This window comes from Haliaeetus albicilla, chromosome 1, assembly GCF_947461875.1.
Source record: "Haliaeetus albicilla chromosome 1, bHalAlb1.1, whole genome shotgun sequence".
In the NCBI taxonomy this organism is placed as follows: domain Eukaryota; kingdom Metazoa; phylum Chordata; class Aves; order Accipitriformes; family Accipitridae; genus Haliaeetus; species Haliaeetus albicilla.
The window spans coordinates 56410122-56433568 of record NC_091483.1 but is presented as its reverse complement, the minus strand read 5'-3'; the positions used below and the strand labels follow the sequence as shown (position 1 = coordinate 56433568).

Sequence of the window (23447 nt, the reverse complement as noted above, 5' to 3'; positions counted from 1 at the left end):
AGCAGCACATAATCTGACATAGAAGTAACATGTCTGATCTTCAGCTGGTGAAAACTGGCATGGCTCCATTTTTGTCAATTAAACCAATTCAACTCACAACGAGAATCTTCTCTCTCTGCTTTTTTATTGGTTGTTTCAAATGTTTGTTCCAAGTGGACAGCCCTTTCCTCAGCCCCACCCTTTAAATTAGATCTGATTAGCAGAAACACTGTAAATTAACTCAGAATGAAGATACATGTTTATGAGGAGTGTTCAATGCCTGTAGAAAATGCACACAATTTGGAATTTAAGCAAAAAGACAAGGGGTGAATATTAAACCAAGTCAAAGGTCTGTATGGGCATGTAAAATATCTATCCTGCATTTAAATGGGAGTAGTTATTAAACTGATCTCCACTCTCCTGCAGATGTAAATGCATGGCTTACATGGAGGTGCATACCTGCAGGTGCAATCACAAGCAGTATGACTGTGCAATAGAAACAGCAAGCAAAAGCCTAACAGTTAAACCAGTGCTGAGACACTAGACCATGGCCAAGATGGATCATGTGTTCTTCCCACTGTTGCTAAACTCCCTTAAAAAAACTGAACTTTACGAGCTTTATGTTCTTCTAATCCCGTGTACAAGGACAACAGGGCTGCCGAGTGGTTCCCTGAATAGCATCCTTTGGAAAGCATGTCAGTCAACAGATTTTACGCTCAGATTGACAAGTGTTACATGTGGCACCATCCTGTCTCCTTGCGTTTGAAGCCCTGTCTGCTTCCTCAATTCAGTCTCGCTTATTCACCCAGGGTCAGCCTGTGGCTGGACCGTGCATGGGTGTGAGCTCAGAAAGCTGCTGCAAACGCTGCCCTCTCTCCCTCCCGGGCTCCCCCCCAACATGAGAGCTGCAGGATCTCCTTCGTCCCTAAAGTGTGGCAGGAAGGTGGCATCTGAGCGAGTCCTCTCCCTGTCCGGGGGTGCTTCCCCACCTCTAAACCGAGCAAGCTGGAGACACATTTTCCCCTCCAAAAGCTCGGCGCTCCCCAGGGCATCCACAACAGCTGCACAGCTCTATAGCAGTGCCAGAGCACACCAATACTGTAGCACCCACAACCTGGACCTCTCTTGAGTTCCCCTGTGTTTTTAAGGGACACTTACTCCTACTGCAGAAGGAGCATGCTCCAGAGGAACCAGGCAGTCCCACAGATGAATTGCTTTTAGGCTACTCAAAGAATAGTTGAACATCACACTATCTGTGAACAGAAAGGCAGTGAGTCATTACACCTCACACGAATGCTGTGGAAATTAGCCAAAGACAATCCCTGAAAATCTGAAGTGCTAAGAATTGTTCCTTAATAATACTTAGCAGTAATTTAAGGCACTGCAAATAGCAGCAAAACAACTGTGCTACACAGGAATGGGAAAAGAGCACAAAGAATCAAACGCTGCCCTATTACCAAACCTCTCCAGCAGAGCAGCCAATGCAGGGATAATACATGCTTATATTGAGCCAGCAGATTTTTTTCATTAAAAAATTACATTTCTAGCTTTTCCAAAGCTATCTTACAGGACTGCAGAACTATGTATGCACAGCTGACAACCAGAGAAATGTATACATTTAGGAGGAGGAGAGCACTTTGGTTGCACACATTCCTTCACACACATTTTCACAGCTTTGCTCAAGCAGTTCACCTTATTCCAAATTCTGCAGCGGCAGATGGGGAGACCATATCAGAAGCTTTACACCTGTTTCAGTGTCTAATACCGTGATGGCCACTGGAAAATTCTGTGTATAAAATCAAGGGATTTTATAACTGGAACCGCTTCATCAGCGGAGCTGGGATCTGTAACAATCCATTTCTCACAGATTAGCATATACTGGGACAGAGGAGACTTAATACTTGGCTGGAGGTTACCCAGACTGCTTGGCACTCTCGCGTGAGCTCTGATGGATGTCAGCTTGGCAGTTTAAGATGTTAAATCCCCCAGCTGTTAGTTCTGCTGTGCCAGGTAGCCTCTGGCAAGGGCTACAACTGCTATGGCAGTTCACAACCCAGTGCCTTGGCACAAGCCCACTGTCCCTGGCAGCAGCTGCAGCAGGCTCTGGATCGGCATGGGTGAGATGCAGACACACATCTCTGCTGATAAAGGAGCAGACAGAAGGAGGAGGTAAACAACCAGGGACAGTAGCATCAAACTGCTGCAGCTAAATCACCCAGCGCTTGTCTGTCAGAGACTTCTGACTGCACACAGCTGCCCCACTCTAGCATCCTTCATTACAAATGTAAGTGCTGACCACACCGCACTACCTAGAAAATAAGACAGGATACCGTTATTACTCTAATACTCTTTGTCACTTTGAAGTCACCAATATCACAATCACGGCGTGACCTTGTGGACTAAGCTTGCACCTGGCTTTCACTCAGCAGAAAAAAATGATGTGCCGACAGCACCGCCCTGACGATAAATTAAATCCCCATTTGGGTTTTCTCTTCCAGCATCCCCCAAACTTAAGTGAAATGTGTTTCACTGTCACAGGATAGGGAGGGCCAGGCTATGTTCCAATTTGGCAAGTTATTTACTTATTGGCAAGCTACTCTGTGTTTTACAACAGGTCTGAGCAGATTAACAGAACTGTCCCTCTGGTCTCAAAAATCTGTGTCTCTATGACAACTGTAATGCTGCAGCGTGATTCAGGGATCGACACTGCAACACTGAGCCATGCATTAGCCTTCTCAGCAGCACTCTTAGAAACTGCTTCACTTGTGTGGGTGAACAGAACAAGCCCACAGAAACCTGAACAGAGCGAGTTGGGGAAAAGAGGAAGATTTATTTAATCAGCTACAGTATAGAAAATGGCAATTCTGCCTTGACTCCATTCTTTTTATGGCTGTCCCTGCTTCATACAGAAATAGACCTAACACTAAATATATATAATGATTTGATGAAGGTGCAACCAACTTAAAGTGATATTGCAGTGAATCAATAAAATACTCCACTTGAACCTCTACATAGTTTGATGCCAGAAAAAACAACAACTGTGTTCATACCTAAGTATTCATTATCACCTCTGTTGGCACAGAGTGGTCTGACAGAATGAGATTTGAACAGATTTATCACAGCTCCCTGCTTGAGACAAGACTGCATTGATCCAGGGTATGATTGCATTTGAACTACCAAGGATGTAAGAACCTACGCCTCAAACAAAAAGGGCTATTTTTATTAGAGATGAAAAACCTGTCTTAAATCCAAGCTTTCCCAGACAGCTTTTCCTTTGCCTGTCTGCAGGCACCAGATATCTAGTAATTTATTCATGCCTGGCAATAAAAATTCACTAATGAATATGACTGTGCTGGTACCTGAGGCAGCAGGAGCTTTGAGCTGGATCCACTCATGTCTTTTCCCTAAAGTACCCAAAGCCACTAAAAGGGCATCTGGTCTCGTCCTGCTTCTTCTCACCAAGCACATCAAATTGCTTCCACAGAAGGCATAATCTCTCCCCTCCCAAAGGAGCTCATTGCTCAGAGCATTCTAAAAACCAGTTGCAAGGCCCCTTCCCAGCTAAAAAAAGGCTGGAAGGACACTCAAATCTATGCCTTTTTTAAGAGATTCCATCTTTCTGATGTTTCTAATGAGGGCAGCTCCCATCCCTCACATTTGCTTAGGTTCTGCCACATCTGTAAACAAAGAACTTTGCTCACTCACCTGCCTGTCAGACTCCCCCCGCTCCCCCATGAGACGTGTCAGCCATAAACCCATGTCCCTGCATGTGTCGCTTCCCACAGACCCTCCAAACCGTGGGGAAAAAAACCCTCATTTTCTCCGGTTTTACTTGTCTCTGGTTATTGCAGTATAGCGCTGGGAATAAGACCTCTCTTCTGCTTCTGGCCAATTCCTTTAATTGCTCTAAAATACATACTCAGCCTTAAATTTCTTTCAAACTTGGTGGACTATGAAGAGAGAGAGCGAGGTATCTATTCCAAAACTCAGGTCACTCAAACAGTGGGATCTTTCTGAGATTTACTATCTGAATGCAAAATGCAGAAGAGTTCCTGCCTGCCCATCTTGACTTAGTCTGCCAGCTGCAAGTGATATAAGGTTCCTAGCATTTCATCCAATTCACAATTCACAGGTGGGTCTCCATCCATGCCGCCTTCTGTACTCCCATTGCTGCCTGCTCTATGACATGCACAAAATGCCTTATTTCACAAGGGCTCTGCCATGGATCAAATGCCATATTCAAGCAACTAGCTTCCACAAACCCTAGCAAAAGAATAGTTAACACCAGAAAAACAGAAAAGCACATTTTATCACAGCACACTCATAAAACAAGAAAGACAGTACCATAGGAAACATCCCAGCAAGAGCAGGAACGGAGATCAACACACGCAGGCTGCTGGTGTGATCCCATATACTGCCTATCGGAACAGCAAAGCGACTGCTCTCTGGGCAACATATTTTGCAATTCGAAACACACTTTAATCATTTCTAAAGACATTCAGATAATACACCCTAGGTCACTCCATACACCCTATGCAGAATACACACACTGAGCTTGTATCACTGCAAATTTACTCTCAGAAGCATCGCCCATGGAGACTCTGCATGCACACAGCAATCTGTAAATCCACATTAACTTCTGACATAGCTGAAATGCCATCCTTCTGAGCTGCAGAGAACATGCTGGCAGCAAAACAGGAGAGGTTTTAAAGTTACGCCATGAGCATCCACAGCAGCAGATTTAAACATCATGAGGACAGAAAGACTAGCACATAGCTGTGGAGCTGAGCAAGTTGTTTTTCAGATACTCTGAGAGGCAGATTCACAAATAGCTTGTTGATACTGAAACTGAGAAATTAGCCAAATAGGACTGTATGTTTCATTTTTTTCACATCAAAATTTAAAATGTATTTTTGTCTCAGTTTAAGTCATTCCTTACGGCTCATCTTTTAAGTCAGTCACTAAGCTAAAATAATTCATTCTTCACAGTACACTAATGTTAAGCCACAGCAACTGCTCTATTTCCACCCTTTGGAAAGATTTCTTTCCCCAGAGGACTATAAACCAGTTATTTTATTTTCACAATGTATTTTTACACTGCACACAAACTTAGAAGTTACTCAGATGCTGATAGTATAGTCTGTATGACTTTCCCTTTTTATTTTCAAAAAGGTGGATAGCTTGTCTCTACATGGATGCATAGATTTTAATAGCAAATACTTGACAATCAATGATTTCCAGTGCACGAGCACATGAAATTAGCCAAGTCACCTATCTGGTATATCTTTTCTGTTGCACACAGAGGAACGCAGAGTTATTTTGGACAACTGCTCTTCTTATTTTAGTGCCATCTCAGTAGCCTCAGAGGTACCAATACAGGGCCCTGGCTGTCCCCTGGTGACCGCAGGGGACAGGAAAGCTGGGGCTGAGTCACTTCCCAGCACAGCCTCACCAGGTCTGTCTTCAGCCTCTGACAGCCCCCGGGCTAGGAGAACAGCAAAAGGAAAAGCTGGGCTTGCTTTTCAAAGATAAGGGTTCACTTAGAGGAGGGGCTGATTTCTTTGGAAACAGCTGTGCTCTTAAATGAGTCTGTACTTCTGCAGTCAGGGCAGCAGGAAAAATAATCTCTGCACCTGGTCATATCACATTTTTGGAAGAGCTACCATATTGTGCTTTGAGATAATGCAGTTGTCCTAGGATGTTACAGCCATAAGTACGGTTTAAGTATTTACTTGTCTTCTGCCAAGATGTGAATTGCTGTATAAAACAAACAAAACCCAGAAGAGATTGGAAGATTCTGGTACTCGTGCATTCATTTCAACTTGTGAGAATGAAGCCTTGCCCCAAATGCATCCAAGTTGACAGATATTATAAATCTTGAGAAATTATCAGTTCCGTGCCTATCCACTCCGTGTCTTGATCTATACCTATGGCTCCTTGACACTGCAATAATACAAATAAACAAAACGCAATGCCTCAAGTCTCAACATGGAAAGGCTGCTTACCTGACCTGGGACAACATTAACATGAAGTAGTGTTATTAAGTGGCCAGTATACTCACATACGAGTCGTCCAGTCCTCAGAATCTACTCTGCAGAACTGAGAACAGAATTGAGTCCTTCAGATAAAATTCTTAATGCTTCCTCCATTAGCTTTCTGCTACCACTTCTAACAGCTTTATTTATTTATTCATCTTCCTCATAAACTGAAAGCAACAAACATGAAGTGCAAGAGTAGACTGTACAAAGAAACATTGTTCGTTATGAGCAAACCACAGTGTGTGGGAAACTTCAAGAAAACGTTGAGCATTTCAGTTGTGTTTGAAGAGTTCATTCATACAGATATGATCTTTCACTGAGTTTAGCTTTTCTGGTGATTGGCAGCCCTCAATTCATCAGGCTTCCATGGCAATAGCAGCACCAAGTTTCCCAGACTGCCAGCCCAAATGTCCCTGGCCATGCAGGAACCATCTGTGCAGAGAGGTGCATGATTGTCTCCCTCGGTCTTTCAAATACCTGTTACCATCGGAATGCAAGCCTGGTTTGTACAAGGGACAGCTGCCCATCAGCATGTAGATGGAAACTGAATTAAACAATGATTCATTTCACATGAGACACTGGACGCCAGGATCAGGGCTGCATAGCCATAGTGCTGACGGCCAGGGAAAATGGAAAGGCTGCAGAGTAACTCTAAGTACAGGTCTGAGCTAACGAAGCAGCACCTAAAGGTTGCTAGATTGCTATCCAGTATATCTGTTCCTGCTGGTGAGGTGCAATTTTGGCTAATACCCTCAGTGACTTACTTTTAACTCAGAATATATGGCTAATCTCCTCAGCAATCTATCTCTGTTCTCATTCATTTATATTCTGTAAGTGCCTATGAACACTAAATTACCTATGGAGAGTTCTTCCAGAGAAAACACATGGTTATTTAACATATTACCATTTCTAATCCAAACCACACAGAGCATGACTGCCTTATCTGAATTCACGTTTAGGGTCAAAGCAACAGAACCCGTAATTAAAATATTTCACACACTTACTGTGGGCAGGAATTTGTATCAATAAGATTAGGCACATGGAAAATTATTCAGCATCCTTTGATTGTAAGACCTTGGACCTTCTCTCTCTATGGAGCGCCTGCCCCTCCATTAACACCTTGTATTAGTCCACTAATGAGCACGTGCCGCATGTCTGCCTCCACAGAAAACTGCAGATGCTAAGCAGACTTTGTACCTCAACCACCTAAAAAACCTGTTCCTTGACTTTAGCCTATGCTTTTAGCCACAGAAATCCCCCACTCATTCCTTAGTGCTTAAGGAAAAATGGCAACCATAGCAGTATCACGGACACCTTGGTGCCCAAGAAGCCATTCATGTCCTCGGTGGAGTACTGTACTCTGCTCCTTAACCCAGCCTGTTCATTGCCCAAGGGAACATGCAACTTGCTAATTCTGATTTTCAGGCCAGGCTGTACAGTCGTACCAGACTAGTAAGGCCTAACATTTCTCTGCATACCCCTGTCTTTGACTTATCATTGATTTGCAAAGGTGAAATTAATAACACAACATGTTGGTAAAGTATGCTGTTATTCCTCTTATACTTGCCCTTTATGCACTTCAGGTCTCCCTACAAAATGGAGATGGATTGATTTTGTATAGTATTAAAGTCTACGGATGAAAAGTGGTGTATATTTTCTTAGAAGTAACAGAATTTTGCTATTTTCTGCTGTAGCTTTGCTATTTTGTTCCTAATCATTGTTAGCACAAATTCAGTCTCAGCAACACAGGCAGCCCAAGAAATGCTGGTAGCTTGCACTGCTTAGCCCAGCTGTGAACTGCAGTATGTGTCACAGTGTTTAAAATTATGCTGGCTTATCTCAGTGCCTTAGCAGAGGTAAATCTTCTCAGGAGAAGGCAATGCCATCCCAGCTTCATAAGCAATGGAAGTCACTTCTATAGAACCAAGACCAGAATTCAGTCTGAAGCTCCTTTTTTTTCCTCTTACAGCTGTAAATCTGTTACCAAGTATAGATCTGGATGTGCTTTTCCCTAAGTTTTGGTTCTTTGTAGGACTTTCTTGCTCCTATTTCTTGGCAGTACCAACATAGTATTTACCTGTGGTTACAGAAGTAAAGCGGATCAGTGACAAAGTTTCAAAACAACACTCAAATCTACATTTCCTTTCATGGTCTTGTAATAATGTCATGAAGAACAACATGGTATTTTTCAGGCAAGGCTTTTTCCCCTGTGACGTATATTGATTCAGTAAGGTGTAACTATTTTGGCAAAATATGCATACAGAAAAAGTGTAATACAGGCACAATACATGTCCATTGTAAAATATATTTTCTAAAAAGAGTCAGTATTTCATTTTCAAAAGTCATTTGAAATCAATTTTGTTTAGAAAAGTACTTTTTTTACTCAATTATTCTTAATTTTGTCTGAACAAAATTTTCATGTAACTCAGTATAACTTTAAATCTTTCTACAATTGTTCATGAATTGAAAATTCAGCTACTTACATAGTCAGAACAGTGAGTGAGACCACCATGAAAACTTCATTCTCATTGTTTATCTAAAAAGCCCAAGTACAGTGGCCTCGTACTTGCCTCCGTATTTACCTCTGAAAAATTTACGCACCTGAATTAAGTAATTAAAATTTTAAAAGGGTTTTCACCATCTCAGGCAGGGGAACACAATATTGCATAGAAATATAAGGTGTATTTGCATAAGCCGTGCTGGCATAAGTAAGAACCACAACGTGTCCTGATTCATCTGCAGCCTGAGTCCTGTTGAAAACAGAGACCCTACTGCCTTAGACAAAGCAGGTTTTGGCCTGACAGGCTGGAGCACAAACCAGATGGACCTGGATTTCAAATGTCTTTTTCACCGAGTACAACAGCTGTATCTAAAATTGGGGGAGTCTGCCTGGCAACAAAATGAGAGCACTTAGAAGTAGATCTTAATTAGTCAAATGAAATAAGTGCTCAAGGGCAAGATGTGTTTACAATACGAGCAGACAAAACTATGTACCATGCAATATTGACTGAACTAAATTAATTGAATGCTAAGCAGCTGGACCTCTGTTGCTAATGTTTACATAATGTGTTTATAAATAGTGTCGTTCTCTTTTTAACTTTGTAAAGCAACTCAACTCAGAAAAAACTTCCAGGATTATGGCTCAGACTGGGATAGCCGTCTATTGCACAGCAGCTCCAGATGAGAAAGAAAGAGGAGGGAACAGAGACGTGAAAAGAGTGATTTGCATCAGAGTTACAAACTCTACATGGAATGTGCTCCTGACAGCACTGCAAGCAAGTTACCTTAGTCTGCTTTGTGTGAAGGTGTAGAAGTCCTTCGTGTTAGCAGAAGAGCTGAGAGACTGCAACACTGGGCTTCCCAGAGAGGTCAGGTCTCTCTCGACACGATGAGGTCTCTCAACCTGAGTCAGGCACTCCCAGGCTGTGCTGCCAGGGTTGGAGTAGAAACAATTCATAGTCTGCATTTTGCTGTTCCTGAAAATGGATTTTTTTTCCCTCCTCATCAAACCAGGATAGAAGGATAGAAGATAAAAAGAAAGAGAGGGAAAAAAGCAATCAATCAAACCTCACCATAAGAGGTCAAGAGCTTTGGCTCAACTTTCTCCAGATTGAGATACAGCTGGTGTCTAGTATAAGTGTCCATTCAAAAGGAGAAGAAAAAAGGGAGAAGGAGAAAGCTCAAAACAGATTCAGGAAAAAGGTGTCTCAGAATGAAAGCGAGAGACACCTGGGATTTCTGACACTTGCAATTGGAAAGAAACAACCCCTCTCGTCCCAGCTCCAAACTCTCAAGGACAGTCTGGAACCAGCAGCACATGAACCTGGAGGCAAGGCAAGGAAACTATTGGGGTTAATCTCCTCATGAATAGCCTCTGCCCTGATCGCTGTTGACTAGCCTTTAGAGAAGAACACAACGGTGTGACTTCAGAACTTTGCTTGTTTCAACCCCACAGGAGAAGAGGATTCAGGCAAAGAAGTGAGAAGCAGTTGAACAAACAGATCCTCAGTGGTTGTAACTACCAAAGTAACTAAAGTACCACTTTAAAACTTCATGATTCAGAGTCACTCAAACTAGATTATAAGATGAGAAACTAGCTAAAGGTCTGTAGAAACTGCTGTATAATGGCTGTACTTATCAGGGCTGATCTGTTAATAGCAGTTGTGCATCTGTACATGTTACATGTACAATTACACAAGTATCTAGTCTGCACAAGAAGACACCAGTCAGGAGCACATACTGCACACTTGCTTTGTAAAAAAAGTTACAATGTCACTGCTGCTAATTTTGAGACAACAGGTCATCAAAATGTCTCAAGTCCAAAGTTAAATCACTGGCACTGCTCTCTAAACATTTGCATATAAGAAGACACCTGAGTTTTCAGTGACATTTTGGCCACTGAGTTACTATGGGCAGGTTGCTTATTACTACACAAAATGTGTGAGCATGGACAAGGCTTTCTAATCGCAGTTTAATTTACATGAATTACACAAAGATGTGTAGAGTCAGAGGCTCTGAGCATCAGGCTAAAAATCATCACTCCAGTGATGAAGTAAAAATGAGTTGTAAAGTTGAAAGACATGAGACAGACAGGCAAATCAGGCTGCAGTGGAACATGTCAGACCCTTAACTGCTGTACTGTCTTAGAACAAATGTCTATCTCACCCATCATCTGACAATGGCCAGCAGCACATATCTATGAAGCTAGAACAGAGCATAGGATACACATGCTGATACTTCCCCAGTAAACTCCTCCAGTAAGTGTTCTGCACTTTGCTACCCCCAGTCAGAAATAGTATCATTGTGTTTAATAACCTGGATAGATTTTTATTCTGTGTATATATATGATAGCTTCTGAACAAGCATAAACTTCTGACACTCATGTCACCTTATGCAATGAGTTCTTCAGTTTATCTGTACACTGTATTTCCCTTTATTTCTTTTAAACTAGCCACTAGACATATGATTTGTTGCTGTCTTGGTCTGGAAGTGTGAGGGATTGTGAATAATCATGCCCTGCTCAAGCTCACCATGGATCTCAACTTAGGATCTTACGGACTTTTGCCATAACAGTCCCTCAGCCATCTTACCTCCAGGCTGAAGAATCATGACTCAGTCAGTCCTTCCTTCAATGGAAGCAAGTCCATCCTTAATCATCTCCATGGCCCTTCTTCATAGCCAACTTAGTACAGCTATTTTGGGGAAAGAAATAAATCTGCATGTAATAGTCAAGAAATAGCATAAAATTAATTGGAAAGCATATGAAAATGCAAACAAAGATTTTTGCATTTGCTCTCCTTTCCTTTCCTAATAATTCCCTGGTTTGTTTTTTTCTAGCTAATGAGAATGAAACTCTTATGAGTGAACAGGAAAAAAAAAATACCGGTATGCCTTATAAGAGGTACTCTTGCACATGAAAGCCATACTAGATAAAATATATTACTGTATCTTTCTGATTGTGCACTGCATTAGATTTCTTTTAGGCTCAGTAGGTCGTTTGACATCACTGACATAATCCAGTAGAAGAAGACAAATAAACCGGTAAGGCATTTTCAGTACAAGTCTGACTACTTATCCAGAAACCTTCAATGTTTCCATCTATTGAGACTACAGTGATACTGAGAAGTCCTGCTGTGTTAGCCATTAAAGAGATATTAAGCAAAATCAAATAATTCCTCTCCCAAAGGACCTTCAACCTGGTATTGAAGTCTCACTGGCAAATGAGATTTAAAAAATTAGAGGGGCAAAAAATGACAACAACCAATAACAACGAACCAATATTAAAGGTGTTTGCGCAGTAAGGCAATGTTGTAATTCACTCTCTGAACTAGATTAGGATGTTGCAAGAGTGACTTTATGCTGTAATAACATTTATTTTCTGCTTCTAATGGGTAGGAACTGATGTCTCCAACTGGGATGGAACAGATTGCCCCATATGTTAAATTTATTTCTATTTGAGAAACCTTCTTAAATAACTGACAATTTGTAGTACTCCAGCAGTCTAACCAAGTTTTCCTTTGGGTCAGTATTGCTTAGGCTAAATCCTGATTCATATCCCCAGTTACAATCTGCCATCTGCCTATAAAAAGTATTTCTTAATGAAAAAAAGAGTCACTTATAAGATACAAACACCCACCTGAACACAGGTGGCAGGGAGCCTTTTCAAGCAATTCTACCACCTTAATGTTAACTAGTGACATTGCTTTCCAAAACACATCTTCAGATCTGCGGTGCTCTGTTCACATGTTGGGTTTAAGTTGAAATAGTACAATAAATTTACCACTGTATGGACCACCTCGGTGGTGTGCGGAAGAAATGCTTTATCTTCCTGTTTGAATACAGTCATAAGAATAATAACTGTGTGAAACAAGAAAAATTATATTCTAAGAATGCATTAAACAACAAAAACTAAGTTGTTGGGAAACGGACAATCCACTAGTGATGGAAGAGGGCTGCGTTCCAACCTTATGTCTTTACACAAGGTCAGATGACTTGGGGCACACAGAATGGAAATACTCTTTTGAAATGACCTGGTTAGACTCAGATTCCTAAGGCAGAGACCCTGTTGCTGGGTTTTTCGGAGCTGCCTACCCTGGAGAATCAGAAGAAAAATGGGGCTCTGTTTGGACATCTCTGTGGACTTGGTAGTAATAGTAGAACCATGACTTTATTTGTTAAGTTAATGTAATAAAGATCTTTATTTATCCCAGAGGTATTTGAGATGGTAAGTGCTGCAGTGGAAAATAAAACAGCTTGGTGACATTAACATCTAATACGCTGTTAACCTTGGCTATATCACTATGTCAGCAACATTTCTAAAGTATTTTTTTCTGTGAACAGCAAGCTTTATACATAACCTATTTCTTGCCGTGCTTGAATCTAGTTACTTTTTAGATCTGTGGTACTTCTGCCTAAGTGTTCTCACTTAAATTCTCAGCTGCTGGTCTAGAAGAAAAACAAGAACAAAAACAAAACAAAAAAAACCCAAAAACAAAAACAAACAAAAAAAAAAAAAAAGAAAAAAAAAGGAGAGGCATTGGCACATCAAGGGCTATATTATCATTTTATTATCATTTCTAGACATTATTTCCTAGGAAGCAGAAGTTTAATGTCTCGAGCTGGGCACTCGAACATGTATTAATGGTTTTGAAGCTGGAAAAGCATCTAGCAAGCAAACAAAGGCTTAAATAGATCGAATAATTTTCATGGGACCTTTATTAACCGAAAGAAAAAAAATCCTAGCAATCACTTATTATTTAGGTCAACGAAATCGCGCGCAGAAATCCTGGGAGAACTGTGTGATTAGGCGGGCTAGACTGCTAGGGATGTCAGCCGGGAAATCGGCCCGCGTCTGCCCCACGAACACTGATCCAACGTGTTTACACCCCAACGCCGTCCAACGCGGCCGCTCGCGTTAAGCGGCCGGGCGCACCCCGCCGCCCCCCCGCCTCTGCCGCCTACTCACGGCTGTCCTGGCCAAGTTCGGCAACAGGCCTAACCCCGCGGGGATGGCACCTTTCGGGCCCGGCGAGCCGGGCTGCCCCGGGGCCGAGGCCCGAGGCCGGCCGGCGGCGGCCGGGGGCGGCGGGCAGAGCTCGGCCCGGCCCGGCCCGGCCCGGCCCGGCCCGGCCCGTCCGCCGCCGCGGAGCGCGGGCGCCCCGCCGTGGCCGCGGGGCTGCGCTGCGCCGGGGCGGGCGGGGGGGACAGGCGGGGCCGGGGGAGCCCCACGCCTTCCCCTCTGTCCCCCGGGTGGGTGCCCACGCCGGAGCTCGGCCCCAGGCGAGTCCCACGCGGAGAAGCCGGTTCTGACTTTTAGGGACCGGGCCCGGCTGAATTAGGTTGACTCCTGTTATTAAATCCGTCAAGTGCCCTTAACGTCGCCGTCCTACGTATTTGGGGATATAATTCTAGACTTCGCAGCTGCAGCCGCTCTTGACAGCTATTATGAACGCGACTGAAACATTTCAGGTTCCCGCCATCTGACTTCTGCGAAATTTGTGTTCAGACATGTCCAGTGGTAAGTACTGCGCGCTCTGTCGCAAAAGCAGAGCCATCCCTTTAAAGCGGTGACATGGATGCGTACGCAGAGGGAAAAGGATCGCGCGGAATAAAGCTGCTGAGGGAATACCTGGGCAGTACAGAAAAATTCAGTGAACAAATCAGCCTGTTAGAGCTGGCCACTGCACGGACTAGACCCACTTTCTCTACCACTGAAATAGCTTTTCTTCCATTGTAAGTGTTAAAGGTGTATGCTGCCAGAAATGAGGGTTTATCACTGCCTGCTAGCCAGAAACTAACGCTGCTCCGCACCGAACGTTTCTTAATTTACATCACTACGGCTCCTCACTTGAAGGCACTACCCACTTCAAAAAGGAGAAGGAGCCACCTGCCCTCTGCTAACTCTGTTCAGAGCCCAGATGGGTTCCAGTCTTTAAACTGCAGCCAGCTGCCTTCCTTTCGAGTTTGCTAGTTTGGAAAGCAAAAAGCAATGTCAGTGCCTATGGACCATGAGGGCCTCCAAGCCCTGCACCCGTGAGGCATCCTCAGCCAATAAAGCAATGCCTCTCATGCGCCTAGAACGACATGCAAAGCGCGCAACGACGGGCATCACACAACAAAAATCATATCACGCCAGGGAATGGACTGCCTGGAGACAGTTTACACCTTGTTAGTGTCTAGCACAGTTATACGACTGTCAAGGAAATCATGCTTGTACTGAGGTTCTCTCCATACAAAACTGCAGAAAGGTGTTCCTGCTCAATTACTTTTCTAAAAAGAGAGCTAACAAATGTGAATGCTCCTGACTGAAAAACGTCACTATCCCGTTCTCATCATTTCCCCCAGCTTTAACCAGAATAAATTGAAGGAATGAATCAGCATATTAGAAACAGTGGTAGCTCACACTAGATCCATTGTTTGTGGTATTTGGAAGTCTCTTTAAAGTTTGAAAAGGCCTGCCAGCAGTGATGGCACGTCATCAGCTGAAATCTTCCATGCAAGGTTCTTGCTTTTGGTCCATTAACTTTATAACTTTGTGGTTCTACTCTTCATTTAGTAGCCAAAGTCATAGAAACCTTTGCAAGACTAGTGAAAAGCACAGTTGCCTACATTACAAAACTCCCATAATCTGTTTTTGCGAAGGTCAAGCATCACCATACACTGTACCAGTAACACAGTGCTATTATTTCATAGGAAGTTGTCCTTGTTTTCTTTTTGAAATCTGCCCTGTGAGATCCCAGGTGTTTATTTCATACCATTGTGGTTTTAACAACTAAATCTATGATAATTCACTTCTGGGGAAGGGAATTTTATTTGCAATAAGGTGGCCAAACTATTCCCTTTTTTGTCAAGAAGGCAGAGGAACTGCAGAGAAGCTGGCAGAGGCTTCCTCAGGAGACAGCAAATAAAGTCAGGACGTGCTGAGGACTGGAGACGGCTCCTCTCTGCCCTGGGTCCCAGCACGCACCAGATGAGGAAGCGGCACAATTGGAGCAAAATTGGTGGGAGGTGTGTGAAAAGGACCCCAGGTGATGATGGCACAGAGCAGAAGAATCATGTTCACCCTTTTCTTCCAAACCCCGAAGCAGAATCCAGGATTCTCATATCTAAACCTCCACCTGTGTCTTTGCAGCAAGTACCTGTGCAACATCTTGGTAGTGCTGCACCTTTCTTTTTTATTCTAGCCTCTACAGACATAGAAATAGCTATGAGTGTTACCTCATGTAGAGGATATCTGTGTGGTACCGAGTCTACACATAATCAATACCCTTTCAGTATGAGATCATAGTTTACCATTTCCTCTGTTTTGCTCCATCTTTTTTAAAAAGGGAAAGCATTCAAGAGATATTTTTTTCTAATACAGATTTGCAAGAAGATGAAGTTAATGCTTCCCTGACAATCTTAGTCTTAGCCTTTAAACAGACTTAGCAGTCTTCATTCCCTCCTTCCATCATTTTGTATTACACCCTACATGTGGCTCATCTTGGCCCCACAGTTTGTGTGCAACGACCTTAAAGCAGCTACCGAAGTTCCACGACCAAGCAGCTACCTTGACCTTTTGCAGTGAAAAGCTTTTGGCTTCTACCTGGAAGGAAGGAAAACTAGCCATGCAGCGAGCCCTGTGTGACAGCCCTGGGATGGTTCATATCAAAAAAATTAGCGTAAGTGACGGGAAGCATAGTTTTAAGCAAACAGCAGCCATCCGTATTACACAGGTTAGTACAGTTTTGGGAGCAATTCAGATAGTTAGCAAACCATGGCACTGAGCAGCTCACAAATAAGATATGTGAACACTTAACCTTGTTCAGCCCGTCACTGTGTGTTTGCATCAAGAGATAGTTGTTCGATAATTGCAGACTTTCCAAGCAGTCCCTTGAGCCTGGCATCAAGTTGTGAGAGCTTCTCTGACTGTCACCAGGGAAACTACAGACCCAATCTGCATGTGGTCAGCCTTCCAGAGATGAGGCTATTACCAGGCACTATCATAGGAAAAGACATCTCGAGACTAATTTCCCTAGCTAGAAATGGCATTACTGGTGTATATGAAAAGGTAAGTTCCTAACTCTATAGAGGCTTCTGATGCTACGGTTGGTTCAGCTGGAAAAACTACTATCAAGTTTTCTAAAACTTTGAGTGCAAACACAAGCTTTCATTTGATCTGTGTTATATGATTTAAACCTGATTAAATCTAACACCTGAAGGAAAAGTCTGAAAATAGATGAGATGTTGTTCTCTCCTTTGGTAGATATCTGGAGAAAGTAGTAAAATGCAATAAATTGGAACCAGTTTAAATATTAGTTCACAAATGTCATCAACTGTGAGATTTTTTTTGAAACTCAGTCACTTTGGGGTTTAATCAAAATGTTTTTGAAAATGGTAACCATAATGTTGACATTCCTAATGGTAGAATGGCAAATTAATTCTTAATTAAATGAAAATCAACATCACTGTTAAAAGGAAAGAGAAGAAACATGCTAGTTTTGAAGTCAATAGGAAGTAGTTCTGTGATAACAGAAGATCAAAGATGGCATGGTCTATTTAAAATATAAAATGCTGCATGAATATCAAAAGGATACCTATAGCTCCGACAGACGTTGTCAGGTAATCGTACAGGCACCTGAATTATTCTAGTATCATCTTTGCATCCATTGGCTCCAAACTCTGTATTTTGTCACAGCCTGCATAGAAAATCAAATGCAAAGCTGGGAACTGAACCTGGTTTTCCTGTCAGAACACCTCCTAGAGAGTTTAAAAGTTTTGCTGATGTTATATCAGTTTGTTGGTAAACTGAGCAACTCAAGCCTGAACAAAAAGTAGTAGTAGTAAAGCTAGCTAAAAATTGATCTTTAATCTTAAATTCTATCCTTGTTTCCTGACTTCTCCCTTTCCACACCTCGAAGCTTCCCCTGGGTACGGAGGAGGCTACGTGGCTTCTGGATAACAGAAGTGTCACACAACAGAAGACTGAATTCCTGATTAATGGCAGCTCTTTCCACTTTAACCACAACTATTTAAGCCAAGTAATAAAACAAAAATCAATAATCAAATTGTGCCTCTGTTTCAGATGGATACACTACTGATGATATTGAATTTTACTGGAATGGAGGAGAGTCAGCAGTAACGGGAGTTAATAACATTGAGCTCCCGCAATTTTCTATTGTTGATTACAAGATGGTATCAAAGAGAGTAGAATTTACAACAGGTAAGCACTGGCTAGTTAAAAAAATCTCCCCCCTCTTCCCCAACCCAGAAATATCAGTGTCTAACTTTTGTTAGGCATTAGTCTTATAATGACTTCTTTCTTTCAGGAGCATATCCTCGATTATCACTTAGCTTCCGGCTTAAAAGAAATATTGGATACTTCATTTTGCAAACCTATATGCCTTCCACACTGATCACAATTCTGTCATGGGTATCCTTCTGGATCAATTATGATGCCTCTGCAGCCAGAGTTGCTCTAGGTAACTTCTTTTCAAAATCACTGAATCACCTAGATACATGTTGCCTTTGAATACAGTAGCACCGAATCCATACAGCTGATTGCAGCAGCATTAATTGTGGTCTTACACATGTAGTGTAGGATCTTTGTTGTCAGGAAGGCAGGCAGGTGTCACCTTGCCTATGTCTGAAGTTCTTGCCCTGCAGTTAGGTTGGGACCCTGACTGACTTCCAGTTGCCGTAATGGTCTTCAGATCAGGCCAAAAGCATCTTGCTTCCAAACTGGAGCGTAAAGGTCTAATTTAGATATCCAAGGGTATCTAACACAGTGCTGCATCAACATTTCATTGATGTTAAAAAGTGTCCTGTCAGGCCAGATATGTGGCTGGAATTAATACTCAAGGTCCTGCCAATATCAGTGGAGAGATACCAGCTTACATGAAACAAGCCTGGTTTACCTACACAGTTGGTTATTTCCCATACCATGTTCCTTCCTGCAACTTTCCATGAGAACCAAGATCTTCTGCCACCATCTGCGCTTTAAGGCAGGTATGCTTTTCAAATGCTAACGTTAGAAAGCCACTTTGTCCCACCTCTATTTTGTCCCACCTCTCTGTAAATTCAATTCATTACACCTGTGCCAAGAACTATTTTCTAGATGCATTAATGACCTGTGATTAAAGCAGACTAAAAAATAATTTCATCCAGCTAAAACAAAACACACACACACCGAAAAAAAAAAAAAGGATCATCCAGTGATGGATTACACAAGGAAATGGAAATTCTTTACTTGCGAGCACCCCTTTAACAGGGCACAAGAATATGTATCCCCTTCTGTTCATCAAAGACCATCACTTTATCATAAAGCTTCCCTTTCTCCTTTCAGTCCTCTGATTTCAGTCAAAAGCTAGATATTTATTCCATTTCCCCAGAGCAATGCAAGCCACCCTATGGGGTCAAGCAGGGCTACTGCTGTAAGTAAAGTGAGAAGCATTTCCTCAAGTAGAAAGAACGGTGACCAACTCTTTGCTATCCAGGTCAGCTAACACCACATTCCCTAGCAGAGTTATTGTAAAAATTAAGGCAAGATGTACCAAGACAGCCTGGGCTTTTGAAGGCTATTTCATTCACCCTCCGTTGCATGGAAAGCCAAGGAAGGTGCTATCAGCAGGCCTGCAAGGATATCGTCCTTTCCAGTCCTGCAAAATGCATTCCCTTGGCTAATAAGAATCTGATCACGTAACTAAGTCATCTGCATGAGAAGTGCATGGTAGCCACGCAATGCTGTCATTATGCTTTTCATGCTCCAATCTCCTTCCCTGTCTTGTTAGTCAACGCCTTTTTCTTCCTTTCGCAGGAATCACAACTGTGCTGACCATGACCACCATCAGCACCCACCTCAGAGAGACCTTGCCAAAGATTCCCTATGTCAAGGCAATAGATATTTACCTGATGGGATGCTTTGTGTTTGTGTTCCTGGCCTTGCTGGAATATGCCTTTGTAAACTACATATTCTTTGGGAAAGGACCCCAACGTCAAAAAAAGGCAGCAGGCAGGGCAAGACAAGCTACAGGCAAGAAGAGCAGACTGGAAACAAATAGAGTCCAGGTAAAATGTTCAAGCTAACTTTTCAAACATTATTTCTGCTGTGACAATGTTGACGTATATGATGATAGAGATAAGTGCAGTTTGAACACATATGCAAAAGCATTTGAGATTGTCTAGAGAAAAATCATATTTTAAGGAGATTACAGCAACATATGCTTTTTTCTGTCTTCAACTGAAAACAGAGTAAGAAACTACGGAAAATGGAAATGAGTATTCAGAACAAGTATTTCTTTGCAGCACAGAAGAAATACAAGGGTACAAGAAAGTTAAATATTTACCATTTCAACTGTATATTTCTTTGCTCTAGAAGGTGTTATAGAAGAAATGTTTATTATTTAGTTCCCCTTTACACACAGAAACTTCACCAAAAATAGAAAGCAAAGACAGACACTGTTGCTTCAGTGAGTTTTGAATGAAGCCCACACCACTGAGCTTCCAGGAATGCAAGGAGGATGCTGCTAGGTTATAACAACTTACACAGATGTCAGGATTTTTCCCTCAGGCTAAATTCAAGCAGACCACAGCTACTCCCTCTTAAAAAACAAGCCAGACAAACTCCAAGAAGTAATACTACGGACATTTTTTTTAACAGGGAAGAGTTTAATTTAGTAGTACACCACTGAGCACTTGCAAACTTCTATAAACCTATTCCATTTTTTCCCAGTTTTTCAGAAATAAACACTTCCCTCAGGTGTATTTGGCCCAGTCTGACTCAGAGGAAAATACATATCCTAATGAGCCAAAAATTTTCTTCTGTTCTCTGCTTTTCTTACAATATGTTACCTCCAAGTATTAATGAGATCTTACCCAGGCTGTCCTATAAAATTCTGTACTGTTGTGGCCAGTGGTGATAATGTTTGGACAAAACTATATTTGAGACCCCTGTTCAGCTTGAAGAATGAGACTGACACATAAAACTCTAACAGGTAAGACTTTAGCTTTATGCATGGTTGCAATTTAACATATATGTCAGGAAGTGCATTTCAGAAACTCTGTGATATTTTATTAGTTCTAGAGCTGTGTGTCTTGTGTCCCAGCAGCCACACCACTACAGCTCAGCATCATTAACAGAGTCGTCATGTCCTTAGTGAACTCATGAGCCCACTAAAAGTCCTTACTCGTATTCACCTCCTGTCCCAATGTGTAGGAGATGCTTTATCACAGTGGGTGCACAAACTCAGTTGAGGCTTGCAGCAGTCTCCAAGGTCCCACAAAGTATTGTCCTCCACAGAGCACAGGAGATAAGCTACCCCGATACAGATTGTTGTGTGCAGACACTGTCCATCCATTTCTATGGAAAGTAAGGAAGGAAAAAAAACCCAACAACACCCACAAACTCTGACCAGGCACCTCAACAGTTCCTGAGATAACCCGGCCTAGGTGAGAAGCAGCACAGCAAAGGTTCATGATGAAGAGGGAAGCAACACTTCTTCAGAGGTCAGCCTTGGCTACATGGGCCCCAGTGCACTGAACTGAGTAAAGGATGAGAAAGTGTAAAGGATAACAGTGCAGGTAAGCTCTTTTTCCTACATATTTGGAGAGTTTATTTAACTAACAAAAAGCCCTAACTCATGACTAAAAGCTTTTGTCTAAATGGTATGCTGGCAAAGATTGTGCTGAGACCAGTACTCAGAATGTGATAGGAAGTGTTTGCAACCACACTTGAACTTTTCAGAGCACCACATGCATATATCAGCATATTTTTGACAGAAAACAGGAAGCATACACACTTTGTACCAGGATTTGTAAGTGTTCACACTTTAGACTGCAATTCCATTCTGCTTTAAGTGAGCAGACTGCTTTCTGCCTGTACAATGCAAGTTTGTGATTTTAGATGCATACATACACAGACATACACACATGAATGGATATCAACGGATTTTGTTATCCCACTGGAGATACATTGATGTGGGACCTTGTCAGCATTCATTTTACTCAGCATGGAAATGCTGATGTCCAACAGCCGTATTTCTGTCTTCAGCAGGAAGAATGCACGTGACCTGAGCAGTCGAACACAGTAAGGTTATGTGATCTCTAGTGAAGACAGCTCCCAGCCCGTCTCCGTCATGTTTTGAGATTTTTCACTGTATTATGACGCCTGTACCAGAGCAGGAGAAAGGCTTTTCTGGAGCACAGAAGAAGTACAGCTGTAAGTATATACAGCTATAGGATATATTTTTCCCTTTTACTCTTGACCCATACCACCTATCCATACAGGGACCTATAATCAATAGAAGATATGTAACAGTGCTTCCTCTCTTTGTGCCAGGTGAAGATAATGCTCATTCGCATCTGATGTACAACTTCCACAACTAAAAGAGTTCAAATTCCTTCACCAGATAACAAAAGCATTAGACATGTGAGCAATACTCAGCAAACTGACCGTGATATTAACACAGTATAGAGAAGACCAGATGGAAAATGAAACCATACTGCTGTTTCATGTGTGGCTGTCCCTTGCTCTACAGACTGAACAAAGTGGAAATAAAGCCTCTCCGGTTTCACAATTTATGCCATTTAATTTTTAATATGCAAAAAAATATTAATTTGTAGTAAACAAGCTTTCTGTTTCTCTGAATAAAGCATAAAGACTGTTTATATCTCCTTGTCCATTTCTTGAAGATAGATGTCACTGAGGAAACCACCATAATTACAGATAAGTAGGACAAATCACCCTGCAAGAAAATATTTAGATAGTCCTTGCATGCAGCTGCTTCTGTTTCCCCAGACAATTATAGTGTGAATAATCATTACACAGAAGATGTCTCTTAAGCATGAGAAAGAGATAGGATGCAATCATAGTGTGAATGGGAAAGGGGCTGAGACATCAAGGAGTTCATGAATGGCAACACAAGGCAGGTGATGGGTGGTTTCTTGCTCTACAGTTCTACACAGCATCACACCTTCCTTTCAAACCTTCTGTGAACCACAAAACACCTGGGATGGAAAGCCAGAGACCAGCCACAGGCTCCAAGGAAAATATACGATTTTCCAGTACAGTGGCTATTGGAAGGAGAAAAAGGAGGGAGCGCACAACCACACAACTAGCTCAAACTTCAAGTAAATCCACACCCGAATAAGTATATCCCTGCTTAGCATAACTTGTTTCTTTGCAGATCATATTGTGATAACATTACTGCATTTGTTCCAAGAAGACAGATTATATGAGTGACACAGCCCTGAATCTCTCACCTTAAGAGAAAGAAAAGATGTTTTTGTATTGAGACAAAACAAAAGTTCTTACCTTTTATCTCCTGACAGTTAATGTAAAAAAAGTAGGTAGGTAAAAATCCATTCCAGACAGCACTAAGCATTTGAGATCCATTCTCTGTCAAGGAATGCCAACATGCTTTTCCCCTAGAGCTGACTGACTACTTTTTATGTGGTCAACGCAAGTCTGTTGTTTTGGGGGTTTTTATTACTTTAACTATTTTACACTTACAATATCATTTGATGCTCCTAAGCAGGAAACTCATTTTCTAAGTAAACACACAAGCCAGATTATTATTTCTTTTTTTATGATGTTTTCTGAGCAACCTCAAGGCTTTTCCATCACTGATGAATATTCATATATATGTACCTGTGCTGATTTAGGCTTTAGGTAGTTCCAGTGCAAACGAAAAATTAAAAATCTATAAACTCAATATAGATGCACACTCAATATAGATATAAATGTCATTACAAGAAGCATCACCACGTACATGGATCTGAAGAATATTTAAACTTTGATAATTATACCAGATGACTAACACAACGTCAGCTTTAGATGCTTTGACATCCTCCTCACATATTCTTCGTGATATGTTCAAAAGACAAAAAAACCCTCCAATTATTCAGCTTTCTACAACTTTAGGCAAAATTCATGCATTGTGAAAACAAGGCAAA

General features: G+C 41.9%; 1 protein-coding gene across 3 annotated transcripts in view; it reads left to right on the top strand.

Annotated features, from left to right (window-relative positions):
* GABRB1 (gamma-aminobutyric acid type A receptor subunit beta1) overlaps window positions 1-23447 on the top strand; it is a 137554-nt gene that overhangs the window by 109729 nt on the left and 4378 nt on the right. The window contains exons 6-11 of one of the 3 annotated variants that reach the window (XR_011325995.1): window positions 17581-17718; window positions 17825-17977; window positions 19312-19562; window positions 20794-21074; window positions 21544-21711; window positions 21832-22162. Coding sequence is in view for 1 of the 3 variants with exons in the window: in XM_069790759.1 (XP_069646860.1) it covers window positions 17581-17718; window positions 17825-17977; window positions 19312-19562 (542 nt within the window). In the remaining 2 variants the exon portion in view is untranslated. Of the gene's footprint in view, window positions 1-17580; window positions 17719-17824; window positions 17978-19311; window positions 19563-20793; window positions 21712-21831; window positions 22163-23447 lie in introns of those variants that run through there. The other 2 variants (XR_011325987.1, XM_069790759.1) reach the window with 2 other exon arrangements.